This window comes from Gadus chalcogrammus, chromosome 4 (genome assembly GCF_026213295.1).
Source record: "Gadus chalcogrammus isolate NIFS_2021 chromosome 4, NIFS_Gcha_1.0, whole genome shotgun sequence".
Taxonomy (NCBI): domain Eukaryota; kingdom Metazoa; phylum Chordata; class Actinopteri; order Gadiformes; family Gadidae; genus Gadus; species Gadus chalcogrammus.
The window spans coordinates 24,702,581-24,725,819 of NC_079415.1; the positions used below are offsets into that span (position 1 = coordinate 24,702,581).

The following is a 23,239-nucleotide window of genomic DNA, read 5'->3' on the forward strand; positions in this document are numbered from 1 at the left end:
AGGCATCTCCCGATGGAGCTATGCAATGCTTTTGGAGCCACAGTTAAGGCGAGAAACTAGGCGATCAAACGCAATACCTGTGCCAGTGCAGGTGTGATCTACCTTGGGGTTTTTGGCCACCGGGACCTTTCAGCGGGAGATCGGGGACAGGTCTGGTATTTCCCAGCCAAGTATTAGCCGAACCATGCCAGCAGTTTTGGCAGCTATAATGTCCCTCTCCGAACGTTATATTAAATTCCCATGTAATAACGATCAGCAAACTGGAATAAAACGGGATTTTTATGCTATTGCTAGGTTTCCAAATGTGATTGGTGCGGTTGATTGGTATACCCATGTGCGTATGAAGCCACCATCTATTAATGATTACGCGTACATCAACTGCAAAAGCTACCATTCAGTTAATGTTCAGATTATTTGCGATGCCAGAATGTCAATCCTGAACATGGTAGACCGATGGCCTGGGGGCACGCACGATTCTTTTATTTTCCAAAATAGCAACGTTGTGCATCGTCTACATCAGGGCGCACTACATGGTCAGAGTCATCTCCTCGGTGAGTTACGCTGCAGTCACACTTTTTTTTCTCTTGAAAAAAAAAAAAAGACATCGCACTAAAAGTTTGATATGATTCATCTAGGTGACAAAGGCTATGCCCTGAACGACCTACCTAATAACTCCTCTGGCTCATCCGAACACGGATCAGGAGCGCAACTTTAACAGCGCTCACACGCGCACAAGGGCAACAGTGGAGCGATGTAGGCCAATCATGAGATTATTTGTGCCATTACTTTGTAACACGGAAGCTGTAGATATATATTTTTTAAATAATTGCAAAGGCCTTTTTACCACTTCCATGACTGGTCTGGAGTGCATCGGTGTCTCCTCTGCCACTTATGCCTGAAATGGAGGGAGACCCGATGAGACCAGCCACTCGCTCCTCAAATGCTGTCAGTTCAAGGCTAGGGTCCACCCGGCCTCCTCCCGTTTCTTGCTTGGCCCGCTTCACAGCCGCAACACGTTTTTTGGTGCTGAGCTTCATGTCGGACCATTTTTTCTTCATCTTATTCGGAATAAAATAACTTTAACGCAATGCAAACAATAGCATATATGTGAAATGTTTTAAGCTGGATAACAGAAATTTGACATTTAATTTATTATTTAGCCTAATTAATTTAATTAACAAACCTCTTCCGTAGCCCGATGAACATTGGAAACACTATTCACTGCAACATTTATTTCCTTCCATATAGCATTATTTTGCTTGCCTTTAATGCCAGCTTTTAGGCTACCAAACAAAACCAGACGGTTCGCATCCACCAGTGACACGAGCGTCTCCATTTCGGTCTCGGAAAAATTCCTCTTTTTTTTTTACCGTTGGACGTTTCTCCATGTTGTAAAAGTTAGGGGCGAGACTTCTGAAGACGTGCTTTTATATGGGCGTGTTAAATTAATTACGATAGATCTCAGCCGCCGTATTTATCAACACCAAGATCCTTCGTATGCTGGGATTGGTGTGATACGAAAGTTTCGTGAATCTCACGTTGGTCCTATCGTAAAATGAATCATGCGTTCAGATTTGCGCTAATTTCTACGTTCGTTTGATAAATGAGGGCCATTGTCTCTGCGCATGCTACTGTGGATGAACATCACGGTTAGCAAGCTAACCGTGTGTGTTAAGATGTGGAAGATAGGCAAACAAAACCCAACAGACCCAGTGTGTGTGTTCGAGGGTCTTACCTGGGGGTCCTCGATGGGTGCCTTGAGGCCTCCCCAGCCCCGCCTTGGTTTCCATGGGGCCCAGAGGCTCAGTGGCCTCGTCTTCTGTGGTCTCAGAGTCTGAGGAGAGGACAAACAAACAAACACAGTCAGTGGCCGGGAAGAAACAGTCACACAGTCGACGACGTGAGGAAGAGGTGGAGGTGGGAGGAAAAAAAACAACCCAAAAAATGAAAAATACAAAACGACAGTGTAAATTTGGTCTCGTCTTGTTTGTCGCCGTGGTTCCTTTGTTTGTTTTTTGTCAAGAAGCTCCTTGAGAAAGGTCAAGGAGCCCCTCGGTTCCAATGTACAGGAGCGGAATGAATTGATACTCTAACCGTGACACCGGGTCCGGGTGTGGAGATTATAAATAGAGACCGTTCTGTCAACTCCCCGCGGGTTGAGGCGACGGTGGGACCCACTTCATGTATGTCCTCAAGAGTTTTCTGTCTCTGTGACACTGTTAAAAAGAGCTAGGTTTAATGTCCCTTTCAAGTATTCTATTTATGATATTTGACAATATGCCCGCTTTTCAAAAATGTATAAGTTCATTCTGTTGGCTTTTAAACACAATTATTAAGCTAGCCCATGGTAACTAATTTGAAGCAAATGAGCCACAACACATCCATAAGATTTTATTGAAATTCAACCTGCTTTCATGCACTTATTAGGAGCTTTTCATAGCAGATTTTCCCCTTCAAACTTTAAATTAAACAGTTTCAAAAGCAGCACAAACGTGAAATGTGTTCTGCTAGCATAACACAATGTGACGATCAGAGGTCAGCACTATTTGTACCGTTCCCTTTCCTATCCTGTTCTTGAGAGGTTGGGATAACTTTGGATACGAGTAGAAAACAACGATTTTCTCATCCCAAAGTTACAAACATGCGAGCGTAGATCTGGCACCCTCCCTCACTGAGCTTTAAAGAAAGACATATTGTATGTCCTCTGGGACTCACGTTTTGGCATGTTCTTCAAACAAAACAAGAACATGCAGCAAAAAGAACAACGTTCAAACTTGTGCAATAAAAAAATGTACGTAACATTGATGAATAAATGCAAAGGAGATGACGAATGTAGAATTCAAACGGAAGAGGGTGGGGGCAAACGCTAGCAGGGGGGTGCTCTGGTTGGGCTTGTATAAGGACAATGAGGACCACCACAACGTCACATGACACACATGGCAACAGGGTGGAAGGAGGTGGAGGGGTTGGCGGGGGTGACGGCAGTGCCAGTGTTGGTGGTGATGGAGGGGGAGGGATGGAGGGGTGGAGGGGGACAGACGGACAGGCGACAGGCGGTTATCATCCAGCGTTTTTTTCTTTTTTTACCATAGCTTTGCTTTCGGCAGGAGCGGAAGACTTCGCTTCCATAGTGACAGCAAGAGAGGGCAGACGGGAGAGCAGCGTTACTATGGCAACCAGCATCCCTCTCACCCACACGACCAGCGGGCCGCCTCTCGGTACCCATTAGAGTCTAAGAAGAGTCCCTCCTCAGCGGGGGGAGGGGGGGCAGGCCTGGCGGATAACGTTTAGCGGTTAGATGGCGCTGTCACAGGGGCTGATGGGGGTGATGGGGGTGGTTGGGGGAGTTTACGCTCAACGACAGGATAGGAAGAGATATAGACGGAGCAGGATTTGTTTTGTGTGTGTCAGGGGGGTGGGGCTGGGGTGGGGTTACGTTAAGGCAGGGGTGGGGGCAACACAAGCAAAAGCATTCGTCTTGAGTGTGATGTGTGATGTTGCCGGGTGTGAGTGTGTGTGTGTGTGTGTGTGTGTGTGTGTGTGTGTGTGTGTGTGTGTGTGTGTGTGTGTGTGCTCATCTGTGTATGCGTATCTGTGCTCGTTTTCCTCTGTGTTTAATAGTGTTCCTGTCTGTATTTGTGAACATATATCAGGGTTTGTGTGTTTACCTGCGTGTTTATCGGTGTCTTCTTTTGTGTTTTGTTTATCGGTGTGGATCTGTTTGTGTCTGTGTGTGCACGCAGACGTAACCACATCCACTGGAGCTAAACAGCTTGCACACCAGGCCAGCAGAAATCTACTGCAATGTAATTACCCCAAGTTATAGCTCAGAGTGTCCCGCTGTGATGTACTGCATATAGGAAATTAGGGCGCAGTAGCTGAGGGGAAATATGATTTACAGTTATGTCTCCAGATTTGCAATGTCAGATATAAGGTAAAACGCCCCAGAGGCCAGAGATGAATTAGTGTACCGGACGGGAAACATGGCGCTACGACTCCCGTTCTACCGAGTACTTGGTAGAACCCGGTCTGGAGTCACAGCGGTTGGGTCGGCGTGAACCCAAAACATGCAACAAACCGTGTGGTACAACATAGTGTGTGGTGCCGTGACGGTAGTTGCGGTGCGCCAAATCACCTTTCAGTTTGTGGGGGCTGTGATTATCGCCACGCACCCTTAAACCGGTTTGCTTAAGGTTGCGTGGACGATAAGAACACCTTTAGTGTAGTGAGATGTCAAAACGTGGAAAGTGTTTTCCACGAGCTGTGGAGTGCCCTCAATGTGGGCCTTTAAAAACCATTAACATGACTTATTACTGGTGCCGTTACACTGGCACGTTGTACTGGAATGGCCTTCGGACTGGAAATGAACCGGAATAGACTTGAGTAACGTATGATTGATTAGAATAGAACAAGACATAGACGAGTGGAGTAGAATACAATAGAGCAGCATTAAATAGAACAGAGTAGAGAAGAACATAGTAGAGCAGCATTAAATAGAACAGAACAGAGTACAGTAGAATAGAAGAGAACAGCATCAAATAGAACAGTAAATAATGTAATATAAAGCATGTAGTCCAAAATAATAGTTCTTACAATGATAGAATAGAATAGAATAGCATACAATAGAAGGGAATACAACAGTAAAGACCAGGATAGCACAGAGCAGGGTAGAAAAGAGTAGAAGAGGACTGAACAGCGTAGAATAGAGTTGAGTAGAGCCAAGGCAGAGAGGGTCGTCCTGACAACACACCATGAGTAAATCTTCCAAAAGTCCGCGTGGAGTGTCCCGTCCTCTGAAACAAACGCACAACACCACAGGTTATTAGAAGAGGACAGCGGAGTCGAAACAGGACTACGCCCATATCAAGCCGCGAGTCGTCAGTTTCTACCACGGGGACGACCAATGAGGGGATTTATTGTTCTGTTGGGTGCTGGTCTCGTCCTAAAAGCCACATCTCAATGCCTTCTGTGCAAAACAACACACTTGCATGGGTTTGTCCAGACATTTGAGCTCAAGGTAATGTTGTTGTCCATACAGGCTACATAGGACAAACAGTTGTGTATTTCAATAAGAAACACAGCGCTATGAAGCAGCCAACCTCAGTCCACACAAGTGGGAGCTGTGGCCCAACTGGGCCACAACACCAGTATGACATGTCACAACCTGGAATACATTGATCCGAGAGAAGTGCATTATGGGTACTATGACTTCAAAGTAAATTTGGAAAGACGTTAAAGTAGGGGGGAAAAGTCAAAGAGGAAACAGTGATTTCAGTGGAATTACTCGGCATCCAATATTGCCATCCCATAATTCCCCTCCTCTGTTGAGCCTAACAGTTTGATAAAGTATCGACCGCTATAGGAGGTGGAGGGTTATCCGCGCTGTGTAACTCAATTCTCCAGAAGCTTCCATTCTTGCTTTTCCCATTGTAGTCCCCTCTCCACCGCCCGGGGCAATCATATCAGCTATTCCCAGACACAAACTGGGAGCCAAACACCAACCATTTCAGAAGCCTTCTCAATAAAATTAATCCCTTCCTCGGAGAGGCAGAGGGATAATACCAAACACACCACAAAATACCAAAAAAATGAAACAATAATTGCTTCCATCCAATCACAAGGGCAGAAAAAAGGCATATTAAGAGGTGGCAGTTTGATACGGAGTAAATAAAGAGATATTGGAGGAGGTTTGTGTAAGTTGTGCCCTTCTCCACATCCTGTCTCCCATAGCCACTATAGCCTACTGACACAGTTCTCCTGAAAACCCTACCTCTTCACATAACGACTGTCTCCAGTGGGCTGACGGCACGCATACACACACACAGACACAGACACAGACACAGACACACACACATACACACACACACACACACACACACACACACACACACACACACACACACACACACACACACCTTCAGGAGTATGTGATTTCTAAAACAGGTGTTCCACAATTTTCCAGGGCTTCTGCTGACCTATCCATTGTTACAGTTACAATTAAACCCCTTTATAGGATAAGAGTTGGTCATTGACAATGCCTTTTTCGAGTTTTTCAGAGATTTTCCAACCTGGCTGCTTTAAATACAGCTTTCTACACCAGCCAACCCTTAAATATTTAGTTCCCCTCCTGAAAACATTCCTTTCTCTAGATTGATATTGCGACCTAAAACAGTAGTGGCTCACAATGTATCTACCCTCTCTTCTTCTCCTCGCCTCTCCTCTCCAGAGGACCCCCTGAAGTATACTCCACAATACTACCACACACTTTGTCTCGTTATTTCGAAGAACAAAACAAAACCAACATATTAAAGCAAGGCAATCCCCTGTTCCCCTCCCGGTCGGCGGTCCTGATGACCACCGGAGCTGGGCTCTCTATCGGCGTGCCTCAACTGTCATCCTGTCTGCTCAATGCCAGAGTGGAATTACGCTTTAGTTCTGCATTAGAAAACCTCAAAGCGAAGAGGCAAAGCCACCACGCTGAGAGAGAACAGCAGACGCTTTGGTTCCTGCTTCCCGGTATTCTGTATCTCCCAGAGAGAAGAGAGGGCGAACTTACCTGAAACCGCTTCTTAGACCAGATCTTCTTCATCTCTCGCAACACCACTTTCTCTCTCACACAGTCAGCAGGGATTCACGTCAGTACATACACACGTTTAGATCTAGACATATAGGGATTTATATATATAGAATATATGTATTTATTTATATTCATATATATATATAAATATGTGCACGCTTTACACTAAAACATCCCCGGGAACCGTCACGAGGTGTGGCGTCCGGAAAAAATCTGAGTCCAAATGAGATTCGGCTTTTGTGTGGGCGTCTTCGCTCTCTCTCGCTCTCTCTCGCTCTCTTTCAAGCTCTCTCTCTCTCAGTCTCTCTCTCTCTCTCTCTCTCTCTCCCCCCCTTCTCTTCTCTGTCAGCAGCAGGGATGAAGAGAGAGAGAGAGAGAGAGAGAGAGAGAGAGAGAGAGAGAGAGAGAGAGAGAGAGACCGAGACCGAGAGAGAGAGAGAGAGAGAGAGAGAGAGAGAGAGAGAGAGAGAGAAAGAGAAAGAGAAAGAGAGAGAGAGAGAGAGGGAGAGAGAAGGAGGGAGAGAGAGAGAGATGGAGAGCGACCAAAGGGAGCCGGAGCGAGGAGGAGAGCAAGCAACAAAGCGAGCGAGCAGTAAGTAAAGAGAGATGCACAGGAGCAACCTAGAGAGGAGAGGGGGACGTTTGAGGGGAGAAAGGAAGAGAGGGGAGAGGACGGGAGGAGAGAAGAAGAGAGCTGGAGAGAGCGATGAGGAGAGAGAATAGAGGAGGCACATACGGCTGTGTGCTTGTGTGTGTGTGTGTGTGTGTGTGTGTGTGTGTGTGTGTGTGTGTGTGTGTGTGTGTGTGTGTGTGTGTGTGTGTGTGTGTGTGTGTGTGTGTGTGTGTGTGTGTGCGTGTGTGTCTGAATGCCTGCCTGCCTGCCCGTCTGTCTGTCTGTCTGCCTGCCTGTGTGTGTGTGTGTATTGTTTTTGCATACACAGATGATCGCAGCGGCTCTCTGAGGCAATTTTCAGTTACTCCACCCCCGCTCGCACACACCACCGCCTCCACCTCCTCCTCCTTCACCTTAACCCTATCCATTATTCCTACCTCCTCCTCCTCCTCCTCCTCCACCTTAACCCTGTTATCCCCCCCACACACACACACACACACACACACACACACACACACACACACACACACACACACACACACACACACACACACACACACACACACACACACACCCCACCACCACCTTACCCACCCACTTTCTCCACCTCACCTCCCACTTGCGCCTCAGCCAAGAGCAGACGGTTGAAGACAGAGAGGGCAATGAGGAGGAGGAGGAGGAGGAGGAGGAGGAGGAGGAGGAGGAGGAGGAGGAGGAGGAGGAGAAGAAGGGGAGAGGATGAGAGAGGGGGAGGAGGAAGAGGAGAGATCAGACAGGGATCAGGATAAAATAGATCCTGTTAGACAAATGGAGAGGGGGGAGAGAGGGAGTGAGAGAGGGAGGTGGAGAAGAAGATAGTGAGTGTCAGAAAGAAAGAGATGAAATGATTAAGAGGATAAAGAGGGAAAATATGTTCACACTGGGGGAAGGTTGAAATATGTCTAGACAAAGGAGGGTAGAGAGTAGCGAGTGAGAGAGTGAGAGAGTGAGAGAGCTGATGGCTCATTTTGAAAGGTTTCTCATTTCACATCCTGAAGCTACAAACATCGATAACAGTAGTTAACCCAAAGTAATCGCAACCAACCTGACTCCACAATAAAGACTCTCTTGCTGTGCATATCTATTACCAAACACACAACACAAAAACACAAACCCCAACACATATGACCTAGAGATCCTACCCTAACACATCTCTAAGATATCTCTGATCCAAATGCACACAACCCACAACAACTCAACATGCAGCACACCTATAACCCATCCAATACAGAAACCCACTAATAGTAGAGCTGGGCGATTAATATTTTTTTTTTTATCGAAATTCAAATATATTTTTTGGGACGATTTTTAAAAAAGAAAAATCTATATTTTTTGGGATAAGTTAAATATCAAAGTGAGTGTGTATATTTTGTCTAAAGTCTTTGGAAACCAAAAGCAGAAGCACAACACATTTACTCCAACATCTTAAACTGAGCCACGCAGCAGAGTCAGAGATCTGTGTCGTTTATTTAGCTTTTGTTAATCATTGCCATTCTTCAAATAAAATCCAAAACTTAAAAAATATATCTATATTATATATAGAAAATAAATAAATAAAAATGAAATGGATTTTATTTTTAGGCCAAATCGCCCAGCCCTAACTGATAGCCCGACTATATCCCACCCCCTCCTCTACCACCACCACCTACTCCTCCTCCAACATCTACTCCTCCTCCACCACCACCATCTCCCCCATCACCACCATCTCCAGCTCCACCATCTCCTCTTCTACCACCAACATCTCTCCCACCACATCTGACACAGCGTTTCTCAAGCAAGACATGGCGGAAAAAAAGCTTTGATGAGCCAAGGTAAAGGTAGAGTTAAGCCTATTTAGGATTTAAATAGTCACTTGGATTTGAAAAAAAAATTAAAAAGTAAAACAATAAATATATTCACAATTAAAAAAAACTTGAGTCATCACGAAATGAGTATCACCAACAAAACATCCCATGGTGCATACTGATGTACCAGCCCTATGGAGTCAAATTGCAGTTCAACAATGGATGGCTTCATGCTCAACATAGAGACCCAGCATGTCTTTATTTGCCCTTTAAGTGGATATTAAAGGGGTTGGACCCACTCAGGCGTTTTCCAATACACGAGAGTACTGCTTCATACAAAGGATCGTAAAAATTATTGTAGTCTGCAAACAACTCTGTTTCCCGCGAATAAATTATGAAGTAATCTTTCATATTAGAAAAAAGCTGAGCGTGTCGGTACCCCTTTAATCCAGATACACAAAATGGTCCGGTGAGTACAGACCTCAGCAGATTCCCAACCAGCCATCTATTATGCATGGTTCCCAGCGTCCCGGAGGTGACCAGAACACAGACACCACTACAGCGGCAGGCTAGCCCAGGGCTATGACTCCCTACCTCATGATCCCTCTCCCCGCTATGGAGCAGGGCCACGCTGTGAGAGATGTTCAAGAGGAGAGAGGACGACCGCAAATTAGCGAGCAAGATTACAAATCAAATGAATGGTAGTTTTACTTAAATGTTTTAATGACATTTAGATGAAAGAATGCATTGGCAGTAGAAAAACGACAACAATAATTAATTAAACATGTGTTTTAAGGGACTATATAATTTTCTTTAGTTCAGAGGAGCTCTTTAGCCAATGAGGGCAAAGGGGGAGTGGCCTCTCTCTAGGTCGAACTCAGACGAGCCCTCCATCGTTGCTTCCAGTCATCCCGATTCTCCATACATCTGGCCAGTTCATTGGTACTTTGCGCTCCTGCATCCTTCTTGAGTACATCCACGTATGTGAGTCTAGGACATCCTCGAGACCTATGCCCATGGGTTGGTTCCCACAGTACCAATTTGCTGGCTGGCAGCTCTTGGTGTCTTTGGCAGTGTCCCGCCAATCTCATTCTCCTGGCAGCTACTTTCTCACTCACCCTTGGTATTCCTTCATACAGGATCCTATTGGTAACATGTGTACTCTTGCTGATGTTAAGTACTGCACGCAGCATTCTGGTGTAGCACCCGTCTAAAGACTTCTGCAAGGTTGGCTTCAGGGGCCAGCATTTGCTGCCGTAGAGGAGAAGAGACTCTACCGTTGCATAGAAGAGGCTGAGTTTGATTTGACGGGGGAGGTTGGAGTTCCATAAACAGGTCATACCGTTCAGGGCCCTCCATGCGAGTGCCTTCCTCACCTTTAGGTCCTGCTCGGTTGAGTTGACCCATGAGCCCAGATACTTGAAGTCCTCGACTTCCTTCAGCGCAGTGCCACCAGTTGTTGTCAGCGGTTGATGCCCCGGTGAGATGTTGTAGGTGATGACCTTTGTTTTCTTGACATTTAGCCTAAGGCCAACCATGGCGCACTCCAGCTCCACTCTGTTCAGGAGTTCCTGTGCTTGCTCCACGTTGTTGGAGAGCACGCTGATGTCATCCGCGTAGTCCAGGTCTGTCAGGACAACTGCAGCGTGTCGCTTTGACCTCCTTGGGGTTAGGGTGAGACACTGTAGTCCCTCCCCTTTGCCTGGGCCTGCTAGGAACCCACCCAATAGCAACGTGAGTTATGAACCCAAACAGAGTGGAGCGGGAACAAGGTGTTTGAGTGTAAACAGTGATAGAGACGCGCCAGGGTCAAGCAAGGATGAATCTAAAATTCAGGTGGAGGTTTTGAACAAATACTGAAAAATCCCCAAAGGATTTTGTTGTTTTGATTGCAGTGCTATAAACCTACTTGTAGCACCTTTCCTTTATTTCTGCAGTGAAAACCTATAATATATATACTGTATATTTCTTTGCCTAAGATATATTTAGATATATTGTACATGTGATCCTGCTTTTTCATAATAACCTCTCTATAATATCGCAATTTTAATGTCAGGATCAAAGATGTCCAAAACAAATAAAGACACTGATGATTTTTAGCTCGACATCTAGCCCTGATTTAGCTCTACATCTAGCCCTGACCTAGCTCTACATCTAGCCCTGGTCTAGTTCTACATCTAGCTATTGTCTAGCTCTACATCTAGCAATGATGTAGCTCTACGTCTAGCCCAGCCCCAGACTCCACCTTTTCAGAGTTCAACTAGACTCTGCATAGCCCCCCCTTCCCCCCCTCATCCTTATTGTATGTCGTACGTCCTGGCACTTAATGTACTCACTTATTGTATGTTGTACTAAGTTATAGTACTTAGTTGTGAGGCATCTTATTCTAGCTAACTTTGTTACGGGGAATGGGTTAACCTAGCGGTTGTTAGTGTTTTGCACACATCCTTACTGTACCAACAGTGATATATTGTTGTTTCACTTTCTTATAACAAATGTACTTATTGTCAGTCGCTTTGGATAAAAGCGTCTGCTAAATGCCCTGAATGTAAATGTAGGCATCCAGAGCAGTAGGAAGAAAGTACTCAATACTGCGTGCTACCAGCACGCACGCACACACACATGATCACTTAACCCATGTAACCACAAATGCACACATAATCGATTATCATTTATTAGTGTTAAATACAAGGTCTGAGAGATCGAACCCTTTGCTCATCCTTACTCATTTCCTCCCTGGCTTCACCACCGCTCTGACTGAAAGCAGCCATCGTCTTTGTTTTACTCCGGCATCTAAATGAGACGTGCTGTTTCTGTTGCCGTGCAAACACAGAATCAATAGCGGAGAGATGCATCGCTGCCACGGCCCCGGCAACCGCGCTGACATACGGTCGGCGTGACCGATCTGTTCCCCTCTCCCGTTACGCTACCACAGAGACACATCGACAGAATTGATTTTCAATCTTGAGTGGAATAAAAACTGAATGGCTGTTCATTGGCACCCGCCTTTTGTCATGAATGGTATCCTTCCCCCTGGTGACACCCTGCAGGTTGCAGGGGGGGGCAGGGGGGTATAGAGGAGGCCCTGTGCTGACAGTATCATCCCACCGGCCCCCCACCTCCCAAACCATGCTTCCTTCTGATTTAGACCCTGTAGTTTGGAGTTAATGCTCTCCAGATCTTCCTCCACAGTAGCTTGTAACTCCATATTCAAAAAACCTCCGTAATATCTTTGCGCAATGAGGAGAGAATCTCGCAGTTGAGGGCCGAGATATCTGCAATGTGGCGAGCACGCGCGGGGGGGGGATTCAGAGTTCAGAGCTAGCTTCGGTTGTGAAAGTGTTTTGGAGGCATTTCGACGGTCGAAACACAAGTAATTCTGCTTAGGAAGAATCAAAATAAATATACGCAAAAAATTATTGTCTGAAAAGTTGTCTGAAAAATCCGCTTTCTGCTGGAGTGCCCAAAAGTTTGTGTCACTACATAGTTCACAAAGCCGGAAGTCACCCACTCTTCCTTCTGACCCTCGTTTATAATCCATCATCGCCAAGCACAGAGGGGCTTCAGAGGGACGGGGGGGTCCTTGTTTGTATATGGCTGTACACTATGAGATGTTTCCATGTTATAAAAAAATTATGCTAATTTCATGGGAATATCTTAATCTGATAATCACGTGAGAGCAGCCACATGGATAACCGTTATAGTACTTAGTTGTGTAGCGTCTTATCCGAGCTATCTTTGTTGTGTACGGGGAATGGGTTAACCTAGCGATTGTTAGTGCTTTGCACTTGGTTCTATGACCATCCTTACTGTACAGACGGCGATATATTGTTGTTTCACCATTTTCTGACAAATGTACTTATTGCAAATCGCTTTGGATAAAAGTGTTTGCTAAATGCCCTAAATGTAAATTTAAACATGCGATTTAATATGGGATAACGTTTCTTCGAGAAAGCCCTGACTTCAGAACAACCCGAAAGTTTACTATATAGCCCAATGCATGGGCCTATTGAGCCTATTATGTGTTCCAGTGTATCTCTTCCACTGGCTCTATTGTACGTTCATCTTGAGACCACCATGGTAATTAGTAATACAGACACTGCAGTTTAGTCGTTTCTCCGAGTGCCAACACCGAGCGTTTAATGGCCCCTTCTGCCCCCTCCCCCGTCATCAGCCAGTGAGCTTGCCTCTGGCGGCCATAGTGGCGGTCGATATACTGCTGCTCTAGGTCCAAGACAAAACTCCGGCCGGGGGATCAATACACCCATTGCCATGACAACCGCCGTGACCATCGTCCAATCAGAGGTCCGCTTTTTATTTTTCAAAAGTCAACAAATCAACACATGCTGGAGAGAAGGTGTTGTGTATACTGATCCTGCCACCAGAAATACAGGGATATCTTGTTCATATGATTAGCTGTTTTGCTCGTCATGGTACCATGATGTACGTCTTTCCTGGCACCCCTGGAAGCAGGGATTCCTCTTCCCTGCTCCTTCTCCAGGTTTCTTCTCTCTGGGATTGGAGAGTTGTTCCTTTCCCTTTAGCATGCCGTTACGATTAGAGGGTGTTGTGTAATGCAGTCCTTTGAGACTGTCATTGTGTTAAAGGGCTAATAAAGTTGAAGTGACCCGATTCCATTTACCTGACAGACGCTAAGTCCATATACAGTCCGACCCCACCACTGCTGCTCGACTGACTGCACAGCAGTCGACTGACAAGTGGTAGGCCTGTGTGATGTGATGTTGATAAAAAACGTGTGTAACTTCTCTGGTGTATCTACGATGCCGGCGACAGAACGCTGCCAGGATCTGACAGGCGAGGACTCCGCCATGGTGAGTGAATCCCTGATGCTCATCTTCTGTCACTGACGTAAGCTGTAAGCTTTCGGATTTTATTCTTGTTTTTTTTTATGATGCACTGCTACAGTCCTGGGTGGACGCTTGTATCCCCCATCTCACTTTATTCATGAGGGATTGGATACTGGAATCCAATGCAAAAGCTTATTTATTCAAATCCTATTCTAGGCGGCCATACCACCCTGAGCACGCCCAATCTCGTCCGATCCCGTTCAGGTGTGCAAACAGGAAGTGAGCAGAGAGCAGTCGAGTGTTTGTTGGGACCACGTGTGCTTGTGAGTCATAAGGTGTATTTGTGATCCTTTTATGTGTGATTAATTTCCCCTGCAGCCTGGCTGTTTGGGGGATTGTTTCATACTTTTTTTGATTGGATGGATAATTTGATAAATGACAAAATAGAAGGTAAGGCCACTTTGATTCATGCAGAACCTGAGATTGATTATGCTTTTAGTGATTGGATGGAAAAACTTGTAAATGAAAACATGGAAGTTAAGAACAGTTTGACACATGTAGAACGGGAGAATGATTCTGGACATATTGAAGCGAGCGAGAAAGGAATAACACAGACGATCAATTCCGTTAGTAGGCCTATTGAGAAAGAAAGCATGGCGAATAGTAGGAGAGATAAAGAGAGACTAATGAATGCGGGAGAAAGTGAGAGTGATTGTGGCTATAAAAAGGAGCTGACATTGATTGTAGAGCTGGTCGTGAAGATTACATAACCATGATGGAACTGTTGCGGGGAATCAAGGAAAAGTGCGGGATTGTTCTGGCATGCAGGTTCAAAAGTAAGAACATTTACGAGATAACCATGCAGGAGGGAAAGGGCAAGACAAGGTTATTAGATGGTTTCAAAATCAAAAAAAAATCGGGTGACTGCCAAAGAAGTACGCAGCAATGTTGTTTCAATTGTTGTTTCAATTCTAAACTTGCCATCTTATATAACTGACGCTGAAATTAGGCAGAAACTCTCAACGTGGGGCGTGAGGGCGATTTCGCCCATCAAAAGAAAGAAATGGCCTGGGACAGACGTGGTGGACGGGACAAGGTTCTGTAAAGTACAATTCACTGAACTTGTACAGTAACTGCCCTACTCAACAAAGTTCGAGACACTAGACGGAGGGGAGTACTTCCGCGTAATTCATGACAGGCAGGTGAAGGTCTGCAGGCTGTGCATCCAGCCAGGACATATTTTAAGAGAATGCCCAGACTTCACCTGTTATAAATGCAAGCGCCAGGTACACTATGCTAGGGAGTGTGACTTGCAGGGGGGGAGATGCGGAGAGGAGAGGACGGTGGACGCGGAGCCAGCCGGCGGCGGCGAGCGCGTTTCCCGGTCCGGGAAGGATCAGCGACAGCAAGACGAGGACACCAGAGCTGCCAACGGGGGTGAAATTATCCCATCCACCATCGGCAGCAGTGCGGATAGAGTGTCCGGTGAGACGGGTCGCATGACGGGAGGAGCATCAGGGCAAAGTATGGAGGAAGGCGCTAGCACAGCGCCCAAAACTCCCTCATCCCGGGTGAATGAACGAAGAGGCGGCCGACCAGGGGAGGTGGAGGCCCCGGATTGCAGTGAGGCTCCACGGGACGGCAGGGCTGCTGCTGCGACTGCTTCACCTAAGGAGCCAGACGATTCGAGCATGGAGGTGATGGAGACGAGAACATCGGAGGAAGGAGAGTCGATGGATTACGATACGTTGAAAGCCAGCAGGATGAGAATGATCAAAAAGAGGGACAAAAGGGAGCCAAAAGAGAGGAAGGTATGGTCATAATAACATCCTTAAATGCAAACGGCCTAAGGAAAATGATCAAAAAAGAAAGAACGATTGAACTCTGTAAATCTGACATATTGTGCCTTCAAGAAACGCATTGGGATAATGAACTTGTGAAAACCCTTGGAAAACTTTGGAAAGGGCCCATATTTATAGACAATGGGAGTGCGAAGGCATGTGGAGTGGCTATCCTTGTCAGAGAGAGGTCTGTTAGTGGTGTCAAGTAGGGCTGCAGGATATATCGGCTATGCACGATATATCGATATAATTTCCAAGGGGATACAAGATTTGACAATATCGTTTATATCGATAAGCGTTAAAATTGTCAGTTTCCCCCTCAAGCGTCTGCAGCGCTTGCCTTGGAGACTGTGAGTGCGACCCCTCCCTCTCCCACTCTGTCTTCCCGAACGTGCCGTGTGCAAAGACGCCTCATTCCCGCCCCCACTGCCCCCTCACAACACAACAAGCATGGATGATACCCGTAAAGAAAACGAGACGGCGGCGGGAGACGAAATTGTTTCAAAAAGGAGAAACAATGGCTCCATAATGTGGAAATAGTTCGGGTTTAAAAAAAACAGATGAGCAGCAGCTGCAGGTCATCTGTAGAGAGTGTAGCAAAACCGTTGCGACTAAAAGTGGAAGCACGACAAATCTGTTCCACCATTTACAGCAGCGGCGTGCCTAAAACTCTGACAGTTTCTTCTGCCCCGAAACCAGGGCCGGCGCTCGGCAGATGTGTTGGGGGCGCCCTCTGGTGACGCTCTTAATTAATTAATTAAAATATACGAAACAAGCGAAATGAAACCAAACATTTTTCCCAAATGGAACGGAGAAGGGAGGGGGCGGGGGATTAAAGTTACGGCGCACTGAAACCCTCACCGTAGTACGCAGGACAATGCGACGAAGCCAATGCTCTTAATGGTAGCTAATGTGTGTAACCTACAGCTTTATATTGTTTTGCATAGGTGATTATTTTGTGAAGAAGGTGAAAAACGTCCCTTTTTTTTAAACATGTCACATGTTGCAGTAATACTGACCTATGTTTTAATAAAAGTGCTTGCAACATCTCACATTTGGCTTTTGACTTACAAAAAAAACATCTAACCCACTCTATAGAAAATATCGAGATATATATCGTATATCGCCATTCAGCCAAAAAATATCGGGATATCATATTTTGCCCATATCGTGCAGCACTAGTGTCAAGCAAAGCTTTTGTGGAGGGAATAGACGCGTGATAGCGATAGAATTTGTCCACAATAAAAACACATACAAATTAATCAATATATATGCACCAAACGTGGAGGAACTGAGAAAAGGTTTTTTTGAGGACTAGGAGGTTCTGTGCACGGGAGGTTGTATAATGGTTGGTGACTATAATGTAAAATTATCAAGACTAGATTATTCAAATAATGTAATATACAGGTATGATGGGTCAAGGAACTTTTTGAAAAGCATGATGGCAGAACACAAAATGGTGGACATATGGAGGGAGGAAAATGCAGAACGAAAACTGTTTTTGCGGAGGCAGGTGGTTATGGGGACCCTTAAACAGAGTAGAATAGACCTGGTTCTAGTTAGGAAATCATTGTCAGCCAAATACAAGAGGTGAAATATACTTTTACCACTCTTAGGGTGCACTCACACTAGGCCATCTGGCCGTGGCCGTGGCCGTTTTCACACCTAACCGTGCTCAAATCTGCCAGTGTGAGTGTGGCCAGTCTGGCCAGGCCAGGCCAATTTGGCCACTTGGGAGAGGTGTGCTGCTACGGTACGGGCCGCTACGGTACAGATGCTAATGAGCCGACACGTGCACACGCACGGCTACGCAACCTGAGCTGGATGACGTATAGTCCATGCGACGACCACGGACATAATAAAGGCGACGAGCCTTCTTTCCCATTAAACGGTAAACATATATCCAAATAAGCAACAGACTCAGCAAAGTGTGAAATGTGTTCTCTGTGTTGTTGTCCATTGTTGTTAGAACTCTGACTGGCGGCAGACTTTATTATGGTTCATGCAGCGGACGCTTGGTGATGACGTGTTACTTACGACGTGATGACGTATGTACAAGAGCCTACCGTGGCCGGGCCACAGTTGCGACGGCCAACGGCCACGACCAGATGGCCTAGTGCGAGTGCAGGCCAGAGAACAATGGGGCCATTTGAGCACAGTTAGGTGTGAAAACGGCCAACGGCCACGGCCAGATGGCCTAGTGTGAGTGCACCCCTAGTGATCATGAAAGAAAAGGTTAAAAAGAAAAGCATATACTATGCCAAACAAATGAACTTTAGAATGGATCAGGTAGAGAAAGAGATACAAAATAAATGAAACGAAGAAGCAGGGAAAGCAGACAAAGATGCAAATTATAATATACAAAATTATATGAAGTTGAGAAGGCAACTAAAAGATTGTGAGAAAAATAAATGTGATGGGGCGATAGTAAGGAGTAGAGTACAGTATGCTGTAAAGGGGGAAAGGTGCACAGCGTACTTTCTAAACCTGGAAAAAAAGAAACAAAATGAAAATGGGGAGAAGGTAAATGATTTGGTTAGCATCTTGAATACAGTGGAAGGCTTCTATAAAAACTTGTATAAAAATGGTAATACAGATAAAGTATGTATTGATGAGGTCTTGAGTGGTGTGGATGCAAGGATATCAGCAGACGAGCAAGACATGTGTGACAGAGAGATTACAGTAGAAGAAATACAAATAGCAATTAAAAATGCAAAAAACAATAAAAGCCCTGGTTCAGATTAGCCTGGTTCTACCAGACTCTCGTACTTCACTTCATTTCATTTCATTTGTACAGAGTCTGGACCTAATCAATTGACAAACGTTAACTCACTTGAAGGCGGGTGTCTGTTGAAGTTTAAAATTATTGGATCTGCCCAGTGCCACTCTGGATCTGCCATAACCAATCGCTAACGTTTGGTTGTGACGTATGTCATGCGCCGGGAATCACGCGCAGGTTGTACACAAACCAAACACCTTGCGCGTCTGCACGAAAATGTCCGTCAACGACAGCTGCAGGTTTTGTTCGTCGAATTTAATTTATCAGGGAAAAATTGCACATTGTAAATCAACTACCGACCTACAACAACAACTCAAACTGGCGCACGACTTTATCGTCATTGTTCTCAGACACGCCCTCTGTTCGCTGATTGGGCGCCGCTGTGGCGGCGCCAGAAAACCAAATTACATACAGCAGGTCCAGACCTAGTACTGAAGGGAAATTCGAATTGAGCGGAAGTACTTAGGCGGGCGGAGCCAGGCTAGGTTCAGATGGCCTTAGCAGTGAATTCTACAAAGAGTTTGCTGATGTGTTGGCACCCATACTGCTAATGGTATACCAAAGCATGGAGGAGGGACAACTGGTTTCAGAATCCATGGCTACTGGGGTAATCACAATATTATTTAAAAATAAGGGGAGTAGGTTGGAGTTAGGGAATTATAGGCCAATTAGTTTATTGAATATTGACTATAAGATATTAACAAGGGTTTTAGCGTATAGGATTAAGAAGGCAATGGGAGGAATAATATCACCGACACAGGCATTTAGTGTCGAAGGGAGAGACATAGCAGATATAATAGGGACAGTTAGGGACGTTGTTAGGCACATGAAAGAACAGTCTGGGATAGTGTTGAGTGTAGATTTGAATAAGGCTTTTGATAGAGTGGAGCATGAGTTCTTGTTTCGGAGTATGAAAGAGTTTGGGTTTGGGGATAGAATAGTGAGTTGGATCAGGCTGCTGTATAAAGGCCAATTTCCACTGGAATCGGCACGGAAGCGGCACGGCAGCGAATCGCTCGCCAAAAAATAATAGAAACCATTAAAGTGAACGTAGGCTATTCCACTGGATACGGCACCGGCACGGCACGGAACCGTCCCCAAACCGGCACTTCGTTTACGATACTTGCCTCTTCTATTTCTGAAAGTTGCCGGTTCGCTGCCGTGTCTCAGAACACGACTACAGCCAATCAGTTTGCCTTTTCGCTCACATCGATCCTTATGTAATTCACAGGGTATTGTAATATTATACAGTCTATCTATGGTATATAATGGTATCAATAGCTAATCAGTGGCAAAGAAGAATTGAAAGTCCGCGTCGATGCCTCGCAAGTCCAGTGTCGCGAGTGGACGTTGCCATGACATCTAGAAATCATAGGTCTACCGTATTCAATGGGTAATGTGTATGGTTGATTATAAGGTAGGCCTATGTATATATATATATATATTATAATGTATATTATAATATATATGGTTTGAATATAACTTGTGAATAATATTGTATGAATACTTATTATAATTATGCACGTCTTGAGCCATCTGTCGGAACGTGTCCGTGCCGCTTCCAGTGGGGATTGCAGTACGGAACACAGCCGCTTCGCTGCCGTGGCGCTTCCGTGCCGATTCCGGTGGAAGCTAAGAGTAGGGTCAAATGCAATGGGCTGATGCAGACACTTTTGCTTTGGAGAGGTCAGTGAGACAGGGCTGTCATTTATCAGCACTGTTATATAGCATGTATATTGAACCCTTTGCTGTCCTTATAAAAAAGGATAGTAATATAAAAGGAATACAAATACCAGGTGAGAAAATTAATATAATTCAACAATATGCGGATGACATGACAATAACAGTAGAAAATATGGACAGCATCAATATAATTATGAAACACATGGAAACATATGGGAGGGCAGCAGGGGCTAAAGTGAATATAGAAAAATATGAACTAATGTGTATCAGGTCAGGAGAGGGATAGGGTAGAGACAGTATGATTGCATTTAGAGTTGTAGACTGCATCAAAGTTTTAGGAGTAAACAGGTCCAAACGAAAAGGAAGCAAGAGATGTCACTTGGACAGGAGTGATAAATAAGATAAAACACTTTAAATGCATGGAAGCAGAGGAAATTGTATTTAAAAGGTAAGGTAATAGTTGTTAATTCCTTATTATTATCCAAATGTGTGTATCTTTTGGGTGCACTAGATCTTCTGGTATGGGTTCTATCCGAATTAAATCAGCTGACTTCAAACTTCTTGTGGGATGGGAAGGGTGTGAGGATATCCCACAAAACATTGACAGCAGGGTAAAGTGAGGGAGGGTTAAAACTGGTGGACATTGACACAAAACGTAAAGCACTGAGGGTTAAAACAGTGAAGAAGTATCTCCATGATGTGAATGACTATGGGTGGAAACAATTCTTTAAAATGTACGTTCAGATGGCTGGTAGATGTGGAGAGAATAGTCTGCTTATGGTTTTGAAAGAACCAATGTATGAAAAAGTGCCTTTTTTCTACCAAGAGGTGTTCAGAGCGTGGGGAGAATTCCTACCCAACATATCATACAATTGTAGTAATGTAACCGAAGTAATGAATAAACACGTTTTTCCCAATCCTATAATACAGCATAACAACAAAATGCTATACAATAAGGTTTTGGGCGGATCTAGAAAAATATTCATGGGGTGGCAAGAGGGGGACAGGAGATTTTGAGGGGTGGCACGCTCTGGCAGAAGTATATACAGTATGCCGATTTAATTAAAGCCATATCAATCAATATTTACTTGGAAAGCCCCCACATTTAGATATTTTGACTCAATAACATTATATTTAATTTATTGTGGGATGAGTAAAGCCTTACATTTAAACATAAAAGGTTTCAGACAAAATTTAATAAATTATTACTGAATAATTACAAAATCAACCTGCCTTACAACAAACACCTGCACTATTACAACCGCAGGGGCATGGGGCTAAAAATATATGCAAAGAGAGCTGCAATATGTACTTTAGTTAACAATAAATTGGTATTGGTCCATGAGATATTCCTATCAGATGTCAATCATCAGTCCAACTTGAGTGCAAATATCACTTTATTCACCGATTCCAATAATTTACATACAATGCCACCCTCAAAGTGCGGTGACATAGAATAACTCCCAAAGTAGAGTGTATTACCTGCATGCTTGGAAGAGCCAAATGGGGATTCAGGGGAAGTGCTATCAAAGATTTCCCTCTCTTTCTTTTTTTATATCTTTCATTTCTAAGTATTTAAGACCTTTTGAGTTTACCTTATTATTTTTTTTGCTCTTGATGTGAAGCTTGTTTTATTATTAATTATTGATGACATATTGGTTTATAAAAGTTCAGACAGGTGTGCAACCAAGTAGATTAGAGATGGCCATTTGTAAATAATTTACAGAAGATGACTTGCATTTTGTACCTGTTACTTGGTTCAATGACAATAAAGTTTAATATAATCAAATCGAATGACTGTTGATACAAAAGGAGGCACATGAAGTTAACGGTCAGGAAAACCAGCTGAGTGTAGAAGGGTTTGTGTTTGTTAGCGCGTCTTTAGCGCGGATTGCAATTCTTATTGCAGCCTGCAGGGTTATGCGAGAAACATACGGAGGGACGCGGTCGTTGAGCTCCGCCGCCCCACATTGCATGACACGTTAAACTCAACTAGAATCGCCACCATCAATTTGATATCTACAGAACAAAAATAGTCGGAAAGCCTACAGAAACTATAGATAGTTAATGTGACAATCACATTATTAAAAATAAACTTGGAGCAATGATTTACTGAGGAACTATTTTTTTTGGGAGAATGCTTTTGCAGGGAGTTCGCCGCCCCACCTGCCCATACGGCACGCGCCGGCTATGCAGCTATAAGGCATTCCAATCTTAACTTAAGTCTTTAACTATGATGTTTCTGTAATACACAGCACTGCTCTTTTCTAATTATTATAATTTCTTCATAGATAGACGGTTGATCAGTATTACCTCAAGAATGTAGTCTCTCTGCCGCGCCGCTTGCTTCGTTCGTTTGGAGGACTCTCGCGCCTTCCTTGTATTCAAAATCAGTGCCGGCGGGAGTCTCGGGGAGGGGGGGGGGGGCAGGCGGGATGGGGCAATATTTCCTGGTTGCATTCACTTGCAGTCTGACTTTTGAAACTCGCTTTTGTAAATGTCTTGTAAAAGCAAAAAAAAAAGAAAAAAAAAAAGAGTTTTGCGCTGCCAACTGGGGTGGCAGATGGAGTGGCAAGGCTTTTTTTAGGGTGGCAGTTGCCACCCCATGCCACCCCAGTAGATCCGCCCCTGCATGGATGCAGGAATTAGGCAAGTAAAGGACATGGTCTATGAGTTTGTGCCTGGGTTTCTGCCAGGGCAGGCAATGGTAGACTGCGTAAGAGAATGGGATGAGGATGCTAGGAGAGATATGATTGTAAAAATGTATGATATAATTAAGGGGAGTATGCCTGGAGACTGGAGGAATTTGATTGAGAGAGAGTGTGTGAGGACAGGGGATGGACCTTTACCTAAACTAGTGTTTGTTAAAAATGATGCAAGTAAAGAGTTTAAAGAATTAAAAGTAAAAAACATATGTTTAGAACTGATAGCGAAACTGTTGAAAAGACCGGCATCAGAACAAATGTGGGAGAGGGTTCTGCCAGGTATGAATGTACAGTTGATATGGGAAAACCTCCAAATCAAATATAATGCAATAGAATGTGAAAACAATGACTTCATGACGAGACACAACAGGATCTATGTAAACACAGTGCTGCATCAGATTAACAAAGAG

General features: G+C 44.6%; 1 protein-coding gene across 3 annotated transcripts in view; it reads right to left on the reverse strand.

The window, feature by feature from the left end:
* Positions 1-23,239, reverse strand: part of LOC130380848 (striated muscle preferentially expressed protein kinase-like) — a 44,193-nt gene continuing 20,954 nt past the window's right edge. For 2 of the 3 annotated variants that reach the window (XM_056588214.1, XM_056588213.1), the window contains one exon: positions 1-1,834. Coding sequence is in view for 2 of the 3 variants with exons in the window: in XM_056588213.1 (XP_056444188.1) it covers positions 1,659-1,834 (176 nt within the window). In the remaining variant the exon portion in view is untranslated. Of the gene's footprint in view, positions 1,835-3,836; positions 3,879-23,239 lie in introns of those variants that run through there. The other variant, XM_056588215.1, reaches the window with a different exon arrangement.